This window comes from Mustela nivalis (assembly GCF_964662115.1).
Source record: "Mustela nivalis genome assembly, chromosome: 7".
NCBI lineage: Eukaryota > Metazoa > Chordata > Mammalia > Carnivora > Mustelidae > Mustela > Mustela nivalis.
The window spans coordinates 72,583,127-72,597,661 of NC_139026.1; the positions used below are offsets into that span (position 1 = coordinate 72,583,127).

At 33.6% G+C, this 14,535-nt stretch overlaps 1 protein-coding gene across 1 annotated transcript in view; it reads left to right on the forward strand.

The window, feature by feature from the left end:
- Window positions 1-775: 775 nt before the first annotated feature.
- The window catches only part of SOX5 (SRY-box transcription factor 5), a 404,989-nt gene continuing 391,229 nt past the window's right edge, over window positions 776-14,535 (forward strand). The window contains exon 1 of the mRNA XM_082742456.1: window positions 776-971. Within this exon, the coding sequence (XP_082598582.1) occupies window positions 934-971 (38 nt within the window). The 5' untranslated portion in view covers window positions 776-933. The remainder of the gene's footprint in view (window positions 972-14,535) is intronic.

The window sequence follows — 14,535 nt, forward strand, 5'->3', positions numbered from 1 at the left end:
TGGATACCTGTTCCCCTCCACATCACACGTCGTGTTTTATGGAGTTTGGAGCTGAGGAAACTTTGGTCGGGTTGCCAGGACGTTCGCACCACTTTGTGGAAAGCACGAGCTAACAGTGAGACCGACAGAGTGAGTGACAAGTTGTTTACAGGTTTCCTTGAAGGGGCCTCTGCTATATTTCAATCTGTCAAAGTTGCTTTTCTTCCCTCAGAACAATGCCTGATTGTTGTGTGTATGTGAGTGTGTGTGTGTGTGTGTGTGTGTGTGTTTCCGTGAGCGCACGGAGAGAGCCTAGAAAGGGCTGAGAAGGAATAACAATTCTTTGTGTAAAAATGATATTACCAACATTTAATTTTTTTTTTTGCTTAGTTAATAAATGCAGTTTAAGTCGTGGTTCTCTTAGTATACAGATTTCTCTTTTAATCAGCAGCAAATGCATTTAAAAAAAATCATACTGTTTGTGTGTGTGTGTGCGTGCGCGCGTGCGTGTGTGTGACTTTTATTATTTAGAGGAGAGAGAGTATGGGAGACGTGTTAAATGAGTTGACTTCTCACATTCGGTGATGTCTAGAAGAGAGAATTAAAAGGAAAGGACAGGCACCCTGAGGTTGTCTAGTGCCTTGCAGCCGGAGCGTGCGGCTCCGCGGAGGGGGGAGCAGCCAGACCCCGCTGCTGGAAGTGCGCTACCCCTTTAAGAGACTGGTCAAGGAGTCCTAGGAGAGGGAGAGGAGGGTGGGGGGGGAAGGGGAGAGAGAGAGAGAGAGAGAGATTGAGAGAGGGAGAGAGGGAGGGAAGGAGAGAGGGAGTGAGAGAGAGAGAAGAGAAGAGAGAGAGAAAATCAATTGGTTTAGAAGGTTTGGACTCACTTGACAGGTTCAGTTGGAGACGATCATAGGTGGCTGCTGTGACAAAGGGAAATTGTGCTTTTCCAGCATGCTTACTGACCCTGATTTACCTCAGGAGTTTGAAAGGTGAGTACAGTTTCCCCCCTAATATATTGAAGTACAACTCTCATTTTACAGTCATCTCTGAATCAATTGGAAGATGCTTCCCTAAAACGTGTTTGTTAGAAAAGCTTTTAGCTAGTGCTTCTGCAATCTTGTTAGCTGATTTTTGTTGTGATTGCCCGGACCAAATTGAACTGATTGGCAAAGTCTCCGAGATTTCTGCTAATGTTTTTAGGTTGTGTCCTATCACAGGAAATTAAATGAACATTAAGCATCTCTCTCCCTTCCACTCGCTGGTTTTCTCTTTCTCATTCACTCTCTTACTTTCTTCCTTCATTGATATTTTTCTCCCCTCTTCACCTTTTTAAAATGCTTTTGTGCAGAGTGTTACCATTTTCAATATCTCTGTCTTGTAATTTCTGGGGTGACAGAAGGTTTCAGTGGTGGTTAAAACGGAGGCTATAAGTTCCTATTTGATCCTTCCGTAAAACTTTGGAGGCTGCTTAGTAAAGCACATGACCTTTTGTTGATAGAAGAGAGTCGATTTAAAAAAAATAAAAGAAAATTTAACATCATAGCAATGTATTAGTATATTACTCTTGAAATGTCAAGAAAGGGGAAATGGGGATGCTCCCTTTCTAAGTTTTAGTAGCTACTTTTTGTGCTGTTTGTCTTTAACCGATTTTGATTTACTTACATTTCTCCCTTTGGCCAGGATGGGAATAAGTGTATTTGTAATTAAGTAGTTCCTATTTAAAGGAATATGTGCAATATCCTTCCATTTGATGTTGTTGCAAGTAAAACAGGGTTTTGAAAGAATTTTAGCCCTCTTCGTGTTCCTATAAGTACACATTGCAGTTTTTAAATTTGAGTTCTTATCCCAGCATAAGTTCATTTTTTGGAACTATAAATAGAATTTTGTTTGCCATTAAAAAGAATTCAAACTTTGTATTCTGTATGGTGAATTAAAAAAAAAAGCTAAAAAAAGCCAGGATGCATGATACCCAGGCTTTTTTTCATTTTCATGAAAGCTACCTTCTGTATAAACATTTGTTGTCTCTGACTATGCAATGCAGCTAGGTGCTAGACCAGCTGGTTAAAAATATGCTAAGTCAAGCTGTTCATCGCTCAGACGGCTGAATTTGATATGAAAAGACGAAAAAAGAAAGGACAAAGATTAAAACATTCTAGAAGTGAAGCAATGGAAGAGAAGAAGGGTATTGAGAAGAAAATAATGCTTGGATGTGGTCACATATTAGAGAAGCCAGCATCAGATCAAGGAAGAAAGTAAAATACCCAACATATATACTTTATCAATACTGTCTTCTTTCTTTCGTTTCTACTCTTCCTCTCGCTCTCTCTTTTTTTGAATTAGGGTACATCTTCACAAGATAATTCCGGTGAATGACTGAGCTTTCTTAACAGTCTTGAATTAATTTTTTCAAAGTTCTATATGTTAACTCTTTGGAACAGTTAGCTTTTGTTTGGAAATATAGCCTATTTCATATGTAGATATTGAAGTTATTTATATTGGGACATGCTAATTCTTAATGTTGCAGTTTGTTAATATACCACAGTAACTTTTCTAGCCTGTATCAAGTAGCACATGATTATCTTCAACTCTATACTTTTTTGAGAATAAAACTCTGAGCTTGATTTGTAAGCCTGTTAACAGACTGTTCTTATGAAAAGGTAGTTACATATTAACAGGCTGTAACCTATTTCTCTATATAGGCAAGCTTTCCTGCTGTGAACCTTATTTGTATTTTTTCAATTATCTCTTTTAAACTAAACTTTTCCCCTTTCTATTCTGATGCTCAAATCTCTTAACATTTTTTTTTTTACCTCTGGTGAGAATTTTTTGCCTTTTTTTTTTTTTTTTGGTCACCCAAAGTCATGCTTCTCTTGCTGGCTAATTAAATAAGAAAGTGATAATCAATAGAGTTATTAATATAGACAGCATATTTGGAAATATTAATAGCTAAATCATTTTTTAAATGTCATACAGTATAAAATTTCTTAATAATTTCCCCTGTGGCTGTAATTGGTAATACAGACAAAAATCTCGTAATTCATTACTATTTGTTTACATTGAATTTGTACGACTGAGTGTATCTATAGTCACCCACATAGAGTATTTTGCAGATTAAATATTGAATATTTATATTCTCCAAAGGAGGTATGTGTGCTGTTACTGCACTATCATATATAGTGAGCTTTTTTTTTTTTTGTCTTTTCAAGTATTGCAACTTTCGTTGAATAAGTAGGTCATTTCCATTGAATGTTAATTTTTATTCTGTTTGCTCACCTGCCATAGATGAGTTGTTCACTCAAACTTAGTCATAAATCTGTAAAGAAGACTTCTACATCTCTTTATAAAATAAAGAAGTTTGCTGTGGAGGATATAAATAGGTAGCTTGGGGTTCATGTATTTTGGAAGTTTTATGTGATTTTTTTCTGACTTCATTGGTGTAGTCTTGTTCGTCTTCTTTTATTCTTTCCAACCTGTAGATGACTTTGAACTTTAAGGAATATTGAAAACTTACCAGGATCAGAATTTGGATTTAGATTTGTGATGTCTGTATTATCGGCCCTAGAAATGAACATGGTCAATACTGTCAGACTAATAAGCACTTGTTAAATAATTCAGAAGTAGTAACAGTTTCACTGTTAAAAAAATGATGAGGAGGTAGAGCAAATTGAACAGTGATTGTAAAAAGTAAAGAAGTAGAAATCTTCTATTTTTATTTTTAAGCATCGCTGTCATAACTGATTATGATTAATGAAAAATATAATTCTCAGTGGGAGGTGTATAGGCAAAGTGTGTTCTAAGACATTATTTGTAAGCAGAGTCTTTTACATCATACTATTTAGGGGAAACATAACTGGCAACATGGTCTAAATGTTAGTAATAGCATCATGAGAAAGAACACTTGAACTTTCCTAAAATTTTTAAAAGAAGACAGTGTAATAGATAATAAAAAATTTAGACATAAGGTTTTTCCTTTCAGAATACCATCCATTTTTTTTCATATTCCTAGAATGAAAATATTTAAAACACTTGCCTTACATATCAATATTAGCTTGTGTTTAGTGAACAAAAAGGAATTTTTGATACTATTAATAGTATCAAATAAATTTTCAATTTATTTCTTTTATGTTTGTATTTATCCTATCTGATTATAGTGTATTCATTTTATGACTAAGTTACTTGTTAGAATTTTCAATTGCTTATGTTAGAGATTTAATTAAAAAGCAAGTATAAGATGATTGCTTAGGAAGACAGTCTGATAATGTCTAGAAAAAAAAGTTGGGATCGAAGGTAGTGAGATGAAGAAAATTAAGCTTATAGTATCACCTCTTTGCTTCTCTCAAAACGGGTGCAGACAACAGCCTGTCTATTCTACATGTTGAAAGGAACACCATAGGAATAAAACCTTCTGCAATAAAAATCTAACTTACTTACTTTATATTCCCCTCAAATTTATCTGTGGTCACACTGGCTTAAGAAATATGTTTTCTTGACATTAGGAAAATTTTAAGTGGTGGTTTTTTGTTTTTGTTTTTTGTTTTTTTCTGAAGAGACAAATATAAATCAGGTAAATCAGGTACTGTGAAAAACTAATTTGTATAATTACCATGAAAAATAGCTATTAGTTGGCTGTAAGACTGTCTCTGATATTAGCGGTACTAAAGTTTGGCCATAATGATAAAATATTTATTACCCAGACAGATTTATTCAGCATAGTTAGAAACTTCATGAGTGATAAGTACATTCAAGTTAGCAGGTAACCTCCAGGTGTGAATCAAAGAAAAGTTATCTTTTCACATCTGTCACCTTATCACAACTGTAAAACCTCTAAGTTTGATATTGTATTTTTAGGACGTCTTGATATGTGCCTTTGCTCATTTTATTTATTTTTATCTACTTTATCTCCTCTACTTTGTAGAGTAAAAGGTGCCTACTACTGACTATAGATTTTAATTACTATCTCAATAATTTGCAAGCTAATTTGGCCAAGATATTAGTTTAGAATACAACTTGCCCAAAGAACTAGACACGCTAGACTTCCCTCATAGTTGAGTCCTGTCCCAAGGACTTAACAGGAGACCTGCCTGATTACGAAGAACAATTAAGGGTTAAATGTCAGGTGGCACTGTGTACTGCTCAATGCTTAGCAGGTTGACAGGAGAAATGTGTGAATATTATGATTACTTCACATGTTGATGTGTTTTCTTATGTTTCTCAAATATAATAAGCGCTTGATAACAGGATAACGTATTTACCTGTTCTTAGGGAGCTTTTAACTGAAATCTGTGTGTGCATCATACCTGAGAGGCAAATAATAAGACCAACTCTAATGCTTTAGCACATGATTCCTCCATAGAATTGGAAGCTGTTTCAAGTGGATTATACTCATAATGCATTTAAAAAGCAAAATTACATTCCTGGATAAAGTCTGATCTTTATTGTCTGTTCTTTCCACTATCAATTCTGCAAACACCTAATGAGTGTATGTATAACGCAGATGTGTATTATGTAGAATGAACATCTCTCTCCTTTTTAGAGGTTAAAAAAATAAGCATAAAGGATGGATTTTTGTTTTCTCCCATAATTTGTTATTCATTTATAAGTTCCATGAAGTTAACTAACAGCATGGGAAATAAACCAATCTGGATATCTCTCTTGTACTAACTCCCATACAGTTTAATGTCAGGTGTCTGACTCAGATGATAGCAGTCAGATAAAAAAGATGTTCAAAGATTTAACCAAAATATGAAACATCGTCCTTTTAATGGGAAAATTCTGTTGAGCAAGAAATGGACTAAAACACAGAAAATTCTTCCTTACATCATTCATTCTGTCCTTTCCTTTTCATTGATTGATAGCATCGTCATTTCTATTAAATTTAAAACTTGAATGCGTGACCAAATGATATTGCTAGAGAAGAAAAAAAGGAAGGGCTGTTAGTATTTAGCTTCAGTGAATAGTGTTTATTTGGGACCCTTTAAGAGAATGCTTCATATTCTTTCATTTTAACCAGGAGCTGATAATGGTTCAGGAGAAGACCTTTTATTCGTTCTGATTTCTGTGTTTTCTCCTGCAGTTTGGAAACTGCGTTCCCTTTCCTTTCGCACTATCTGTTCTTCTCTTCACTTACTAGTTGAGAGTTCATACATCTCCTCTGGAGATCCTGTGGCGTATGGTTCTGCTTGTCCAATAGGGGGGTGTTGCATTTCTACACATTCAGTATCCTTTTCCCTTGGAGGCTGAGAGTAAAACCTCAGCAGTATTCCCTGCCTTTGCCAGCCTGAGGAGTCAGAGACTCAAAGTTGTTCCCAGCTCTTGCGCCTTCATTGTAGAGCTGCATTCGGCTCAGTGGGCTGCCGAGAAGGACCAGACCGAAACAAGATTTAGAAGAATTCTGGTGAGAACTGTTTATAGGGATATGGTATTTTAAAAGAATGTGGTAAACAAACAGAATTGTGGCATAAACAAAGATAATTAGCATAAACAATGTCGTTTTAGGACAGGTGGTTTAAAAAAACAAACAAAACAAAAAACCCAAATATGAACCCAACTTGAATGCTGCCAGTTTGGAACCACTGAACCTTAATCTGTACTTCATGAGAATTACCCAGGTTTGTTGATAAACTTGTTAACATGCTTTTTCTGTTTCTTTTGTATCATTTTCCGGTCATTATGCCCTTTTGTCACCCAGCTTGAAAGTAATTAATCTATTACAAGGTAGTTTAAGGACTTTTACCCATAAAACATGACAGAAGGAAAATTAAAAACAAAAGCTTGTAGATGTTCATAGGCATTTGAAGTCAGTGTTGAACCTTTAATCAATTCAAACCTGAACTCGTCTCATTGTATTTTAAATCTCTCTTTCTTTTATCTAAGTAACATTTCAGTTACTTGGTCTTTGATGTTAATACATTTACTTTTGTATCGCTTTGGAATTCAGGGTTTTTTGTTGTTGTTGTTGTTTATTTTGGGGTTTTTGTTTTGTTTTGTTTTTTAGCCTCTCCCCCCCCATGGCTGAATCATCACTTGTGTTGTATGTTTATTTCTAAGTGTTGCTTATTGTTTCTTCCTATTTTCTTTATAACTTAGTGAAGATGGTGTAGCAGTATGTATCTGGCTGGGGATCACGCAGTATGAAGATGCTAGTTGTTGTGAACCACATTATCTAAACCTGCTCTGCTGGCATGATGAATTTTTATCTGGAGACATTTAGGTTTATTACTAAATGACATTTTTTTTCTTAATGTCTTATACTGAAATATTTTGACTTTATTGAAATGTGAAGTGTGGTGAACAGAAAGCTGTTTGTTTTTCTTGCATTAAGGACCAAAGTAGTTTTTGGTAAACTAAAAAGATTTTTTTCCCCCCTCTTCATTTTCACATGGAGAATGGGGACCAGGAATTCCAAGTAGGTATCTCTGGTATTCTGTAGCCCTTCTCTTTGCTGAAATGAAAGCATTTGTGAATGAGTTTTGGTTTCTTGGAGTTATAAAAATGTGTGTAAACTAGTAAACCATGTCTCATTCATGTGCTATGGAGATTTCTCGTACTTCAGGGACAAAAATAATTTGGCTACTAACGAATTAGGGCTACCTGCCAGTGCCAACACATACTGTAGGTAAGAGGAACACTATAAAGAAAAGCTGCTGGCAGCAAATCCATTGAAACTTTCATATGTAACAGCGTTCTATTTCTGCTCTTCACATCTTTGAAAGAATGTGTTTTTTAGAAAAGAAAATGTTGAGAAACAGAAAATATGATCTTTCTTAAGATCATATTAAAAATGTATTAGTAGCTTTGTTTTTAATATTTCTCATTGTGGAGATGCATAGAGTTTGATTATGTTCTATGCTCATGTGCCTCTCCCCTACCTATCCCGGTCATTTCTGTCACATTGAAACCTAACAATCAGATGGACTGAGAATAGGTGTAATATGAAGAAATGAAATTCACTGTGGAGGCCCCCCTCCCCCCAAAAAAACACACTCAGGACCTTTTATAAGGTTTCTATACTGGCGGTTTAAGAGAGATCAGTTGGGAGGCTGAGCTGCAATTTTATAAATGAGTGTTCTCTCCTTAAGGGCTTCAGGAACACTACAGAGAAAAGAAGGGAAAGGGTTAACCTGCTTGGCTGGTTGATATATTTTTTTAATCTAGGAGTAAAAGAAGACATAAGGCCAAAAAGTGTTTGGTTGGTACATTTTTAATCAAAGTTTATTTCAAAATGTAGTCAGTGATTTACTTTAGTACTGATTTTGTTTTGTTTTCGTATTAATTAGGATCAAGATACCAAGGTGGTAGTTTGGAAACTGGCTGTAGAACTTTCACGTATGATCTGTTGAATTGTCATTTTCAAAAATTTTGTATTTCTCTAATAAAAGAACATTGTAATGAAAAAGAAGCACAAACACTGAAAATGAGAAATAGCCTTCACATGAGAACACAAAATGAGAAAAATAATGCTGTATTATGCTGTACTTTTTCACTCACAGTTACTATAGGCTGCTTGAAAAAGTTCTAAAACATTTTATTCCAATTCTGAAGTTAAGGTCTAACTTGTTTGCCTACAATTATTTCTTTGGGTTATTTACCTGGGCCCAGAGTTTGTTGGGCAATAATTTACAAAGTCCAAAGACTTTATTTTTACTCTTTTCCTGATGTCTCTTTGTTTCACCCCCCCCACTTATTTGCTATTGAGTTTCATCATATGTTTGAAAAGAGTTTGCAGGAATATGTCACACAACATTAACAGTGCTATTTCTTTGCTTCTTTTTCATCTGTACCTATAAGAGATCTATGTTGAAGATTTGTTAGAATAATATATAGTGTTCATATTATTTAGTAGAGAAAGGAATGAGTTGGTGATCAAACTATGCAATTTCTGATTCATTTATTAATTCAGTTTGGACCTTGAATGAGTGATAATTGAATATATAATATCAGATTCAGATTGTCATCTCTCCCATAATATCAAAACTTTTATGTAATATTCCAAGTACCATTAATCAAACAACACCTAGGAGTAGAAAAACAAAGATAACAATGAATGCTATTTCTGAGGCAAGAGCTTCTATTTCCCTCTAGCCCTAAGCATAGCTAGAATATGGGAAATAAAGGAAAAGTTATTGTTTTTAGAGCACTAAGGATTATGGGATATAAATATGGTGGTGTAATATTTTCTAAAAAAAATTAACATTACTGGAAAAATAAAATGGATCTAATTTGACCTAAAAACAATTTAGGAATATTTAATGATTTAAAAGCATTATTTTAGAGAAAGAAAGCATATCCAAAAGGTCCTGATAGCAATTTAAAGAATCAAAGTGAAGGAATAGAATATATAGACTTTTATAAGTAAACTAAAAGATAATTGGGAGTCTCCAAGACTTCTGTGAAGAATATATATAATAGTATTCCAGCTTGAGAAATCTGAAGGTAGTATTGTCATGCATATTGAAGGAACAATTTGAATTCAAAAAGTTTGGTAGCTCAAGATATGCTTGAATAATATTGGGGAATATTTGAGATTTTGGATAGAGATGAGGAAGTTGAGTGTTACAGGCCTAAGGCGTACATAACAAATGAAAATATTTTGTGGGCTTTGAGTATATTGCTCCTAAGACATAGAAAAATTTTCTCTCTTTTTGGTAAACATTTATATTTGTCAGTATCCTCACTGATTTTTTTTTCCCTAAGTAAAATATATGGAGAGGATTATTAGCTGGGTATAACATCTCAAGTTCTAGTTCTCCCCTATAGACTGAGAAGTTGTTTTGTGTCTTAGGGGATGCATCTGTAAAATGTGAAGATATGCTGGGTAATTTCTAAAGTCTTTGACCTTTGAAATTTTATTACCTTGGACTCCATTTGAAAGATCCCTAGCTCCTTACTCTAGTGGTCAGAATTCTTACATTTATGCAACTGTTGAGAGCCAGAGTATTTTATATTCCCAGCCCTTCCATGGGGGAATCACTTCTCAGTTTACCTGTCTGTTGAGTGGTATTGTGCAGGAACAAATAGTCATAGTATATTTTAGGAGTTTTAAATCTAAGAACTAGCTCTAATTCTTATTGAGGATTAAGTTCTCAAATTTGCTATGAACTAGTTTGAAGCCGATGGTTCAAAAGAGAGGATTCATGTTTTATGTGGTTGAAACTCTCAGGTGCCTCAGATCGCTATCCTCAACTATTATGAATACCATGAAAAATAAATTATATATGGACTATTGAAAAGGGAACTATGGGGCAATATGAAAAGCTTGAGAGTGGCATTTTAGGTCAAAGAGCTTGACATATTTATAAGAATAAGATAAAAGAAAAAAAAAGAAAAGGCTAGAAAGTAGAGCATCAGGACAACCCTGGGGCTATGGACAGTATATATCTTTATATGAATAAATAAAACACTGGGTAGGAAAGTGGTAAGATTAATTAAGACTATAAACAGGTAGCCCAAAGAAAGATTTTAGATGGTTCCCAAAATAAATTAGTCAATTATTAGGATCATGTCAACCAACCTTATATGCAATAGTTGGTGGCTGGCAATTTTAGGAAAATAAATGTTAAACCCTAAAGCAAGAAGTAGAGGAATAAACAATGAAAGATGCACTTAAAAAGCTATATTATCTGAAAGGGCAAGCTTCACATATTGTTAATATGTTACATTCGGCAGATTGCTTGCTTTTTTTTTTTTTTTTTAACACAGTGTTTGGAAAAAAAAAAGTGTAGTTATACCATCAGCAACATAATCTGTGACTCCGTATCCAAGGATTTCTGTATTATATGTACTTTGAAAATATGGCTATGGTATGACAAAGTCCTTGTACAGATTAGTTGTAAGTTTTAAATATAGATTCACACATTTAGGATAACATAGGAATTGGCTATTAGTTAAAATTCATTATTTGCTTAATAATTCAGATACAGAATTTTTAAAATTTCTATTCCTGCTACTTTAATTTAAGAATTATTCTCTTATTCTCTTGGTACAGAAATAAAGGTTGTAAACAAAACAAAACAAACAGAAAAGGACCTTGCTGCACCAGAACTACATTTAGAACTAGGACCAAAGGGAAATGTGCAAATATCCTACTGTTAAATAAGAAAGAAAATCTGGAAATCATCCAGTTGAGCAACTTACTGCTAATATATTTTATAATATAGCATTTAGTGATATACAAAGTTGGCATATGTTCCTACAGTTTCTAAATCAAGAATTAAAACTTTGTAATGTATAAGTCATTTAAATTCTTTGGGTTTCAGCCATGTTTCTATAAAATGGGCTTTAAAATGAGTATAAAATTATTTATCCCCTAATTCTTATGAGTCATTTTAAACTTATGAAAATTTATAAAAATATTTGGATTATCTCTGAATGCAAGCCACTGAATTCAGACTTTGAAAAAAATTATTTTTGGTAACATACATGTTAGCATATGAAATAATGTCTATAAGAAATTCATTGACTTATTTTTAAAATTTTGTTGTAGCTACAACTATAATTATCTTAAATGCATTTATGATTATTGATCCCAGGTAAATTGTATCTCTGTAGCAGCAACATAGCATATCTTCCTCTGCTTACTGCTAGTAATGAAATATCCTAAAACTACTTCTCTTCCCCTTTAATATATAAGAAATATGATACACTAAAAGCTATTTTTGCAAGTGTCAGTATACCAAGTATTAAAATAATGCATTTCCTGATCTAACATATTCCTATATTTTAAACTATGCAAATTAAAACTCATTTATTTGTATATTGTCATAAAAATGAATCATTTTATATAAAAATACTGGACAAAAAAGAATTTTTTATTAAGATAAAAAGGGTCACTTGCTTTTTAAAGCATTGTTTGTACAAATATTTTGAAAATAGGAAAATACTAAACTTGAAGAAAGTTATCTATACCAATGGAGTGCATCATAGATTTTCATGGTGAAAGCAGCATGAGGAGTTTTGCATTAGCTACCTATTTCTTATATTTTGGGTGAAGCTTGGGAAAATTTATAGATTTCTTTTTATGGGCAGCTGTATAACAAGCAAACAAAAACATCCAAGAAACAGAAACTTGATTTTTGATATAAAACTGTTTTCCACTGGTATCATCTGTTGGAAGCCAGAAGCCATCCAAAGTGCTGATACCAATTTAAGAAGATGATCTTTTGCCTTAATTATACATCTGGGAAATATTAGCTGAACATTTTGTGGAGAACAGTGAATACCTTAGTTGCCAGTTGTCTAAAATGCTGCTAATGATCGACATAGTGCCAGTGTTTTGATGGCTAAAACCTAGGCTGAATATGAATACAAAGAACACAGTTGGGGGAAAAAAAAGCACACGTTTTACACAAAACAGATTTCAACCATCTGCTTGGCACTTAAGTTTGCGACTATAGGCAATATATGAAAGAGACCACTGTCCATGTTATGAATGGTATCACTTTTATTGGTACCTTAGAAAAACCATAGGGTTTTGAAAGCATATATAACCCATGATTTTCTTTAGCTAAATAATGAAAACAAGGGCCTCAGCCAAAATTTTGTTCCCTCTATAATCTCTTCTATGTCAGTCTTCTTTTCCTAGCAAAATGGGTTTCGCTAATAAAGTAGGTCTTAGTTCCACACCTCAGGATATTAAAATATACCAGACAACTCTACACAAGTCGCCCTTAGGACAAGAACCCCAGATGGTTATGAGATAAAATACTGTTTGCTTTAGGAATAGGTTATATTCCTGAGCCTGTTGCCTGAATACTATGGTGCATGTCAAATCAGCATGGAAGTTAATGGTCCAGAAGCACTTCTGAATTTAATGCTTTCCCATTTGTTCTGAATTTATAGTATTAAATCAGACCAATGCTGTTTCATCACTAGTTCAGTAAGGGAAAATCATGCTATAGATAGTAAATTTTAGGCAAAATCTAATTATTTGACCCATTTCATTTACCTTAAAAGTATGGGAGAAATCCTCAATAAAAGATTATTGGTAGGTATTAAATATTAGAAGCTTTTAAATTTATGGAGTAGTTGGTAAGAGCTATTATAGACTGTGACTTAGCACATGATAAGCCAAAAATATGTTTTGACCAAGTCATTTGACCTATGTTATTTTCCTTAGCGGAAGTAGATTTTGCATTTTTAAATATCAGGAAAATTAAGCTTTTAGAATGTTCATTTGTCTAGGTTGTATCAATTGGCAAGGATATATTGCTTTTTTAGTTTTTGAGGAAGAAGTATATAATTTAGGGAAACAGTATAAAGAAAAGCTCTCAGAATCCTTTTATAGTTGTGCTTTCCAATATGGTAGCTCCTAGCCACATTACACTTAGCCACTCAAAATGTGGCTAGTTTCAACTGAGATTTGCTGTAAGTATAAAAAACAGTGGATTTTGAAGACTTAGTCTGAAAGAAAGGATGCAAAACATCTTGCTAAGATTTTTTTTTAGTATTGATTACATGTTGAAGAAATATTGATTATATATTGAAATAACAGCATTTTGCTATACAGAGTTAAATAAAATATGTTGTTAAAGTTATTTTCACCTGTTTCTTTTCACCTTTTTAACATGGCAACTGGAAAATTTAAAATTACATGCATGGCTCTTATTTGTGGCTCACATTTTATTTCTATTGGATGGCACTGTTTTATTCCTTTCCATGGAGGGAGGAAAATTAAAACTTCAATCTCTATCTGGATTCTAGTAGTTACAGCTCAGTAGGATAGTAATGAATCAGAAAGAGTTAAGTTTTTTATTAACCATCTTCCCTTTTTAGCTTCCTTTTGTAAGAAGGTGAAGTTGTATCACTTTTTAAAAAAACCTTGGGAGTAACACTGACTTACATAGATCTTTATATCATTTATCCAAAGAATTCTGTCAGTTTCTTCAAATTTCCATGGAATTAGAATGGAAGAGATGTTTGCTTAAGGATTGTATAGGTTATTTTAGAGATTATATGTTTAAAAGGACAATTATATTTACTTTTTGAAATGCCACCATGTATATTTGTCATTTCAGCACTGGGTTTAAAGAAGTTTGTGGTTGGGTGGGAATACCTTCCCCTTTTGCATCCCAGCTGATACTACACACAGTTTCTAAAATTGACCCACAAGATGTGATCCAAGCTCTTTCTCTATACATATAGAGATATACTAATAGAGATAGATATAAAGATAGCACTGACATTCAGTATGTACTTATTCTGTGCCAGCCTTAGCCTCACAGAAATCTCATTTGTTATCCCTATTTCACAAACGAAGAAAATGAAAGAAAGAGAGTTGCCTAACTTCCCAGGTAACAAGTGGCAGAGCTGGGATACAAATCCCAACAGTCCAGCTCCAAAGAACTCACTCTTAGCCATCAAACTGGAGTATTGATCTAGATAACAAAGTGTTTCCAGAACTTTATAATCTGTTACGTAAGTTGCAGAAATTTATCCATGCATTCAACAAATGTATTTCAAATACCTACGATGTAATACCAGCATTATTTTCATTGATGAATAAATATTACTAAAAGATCAGACACTGTAAATAAATAGCATACAATGATTGTGTTC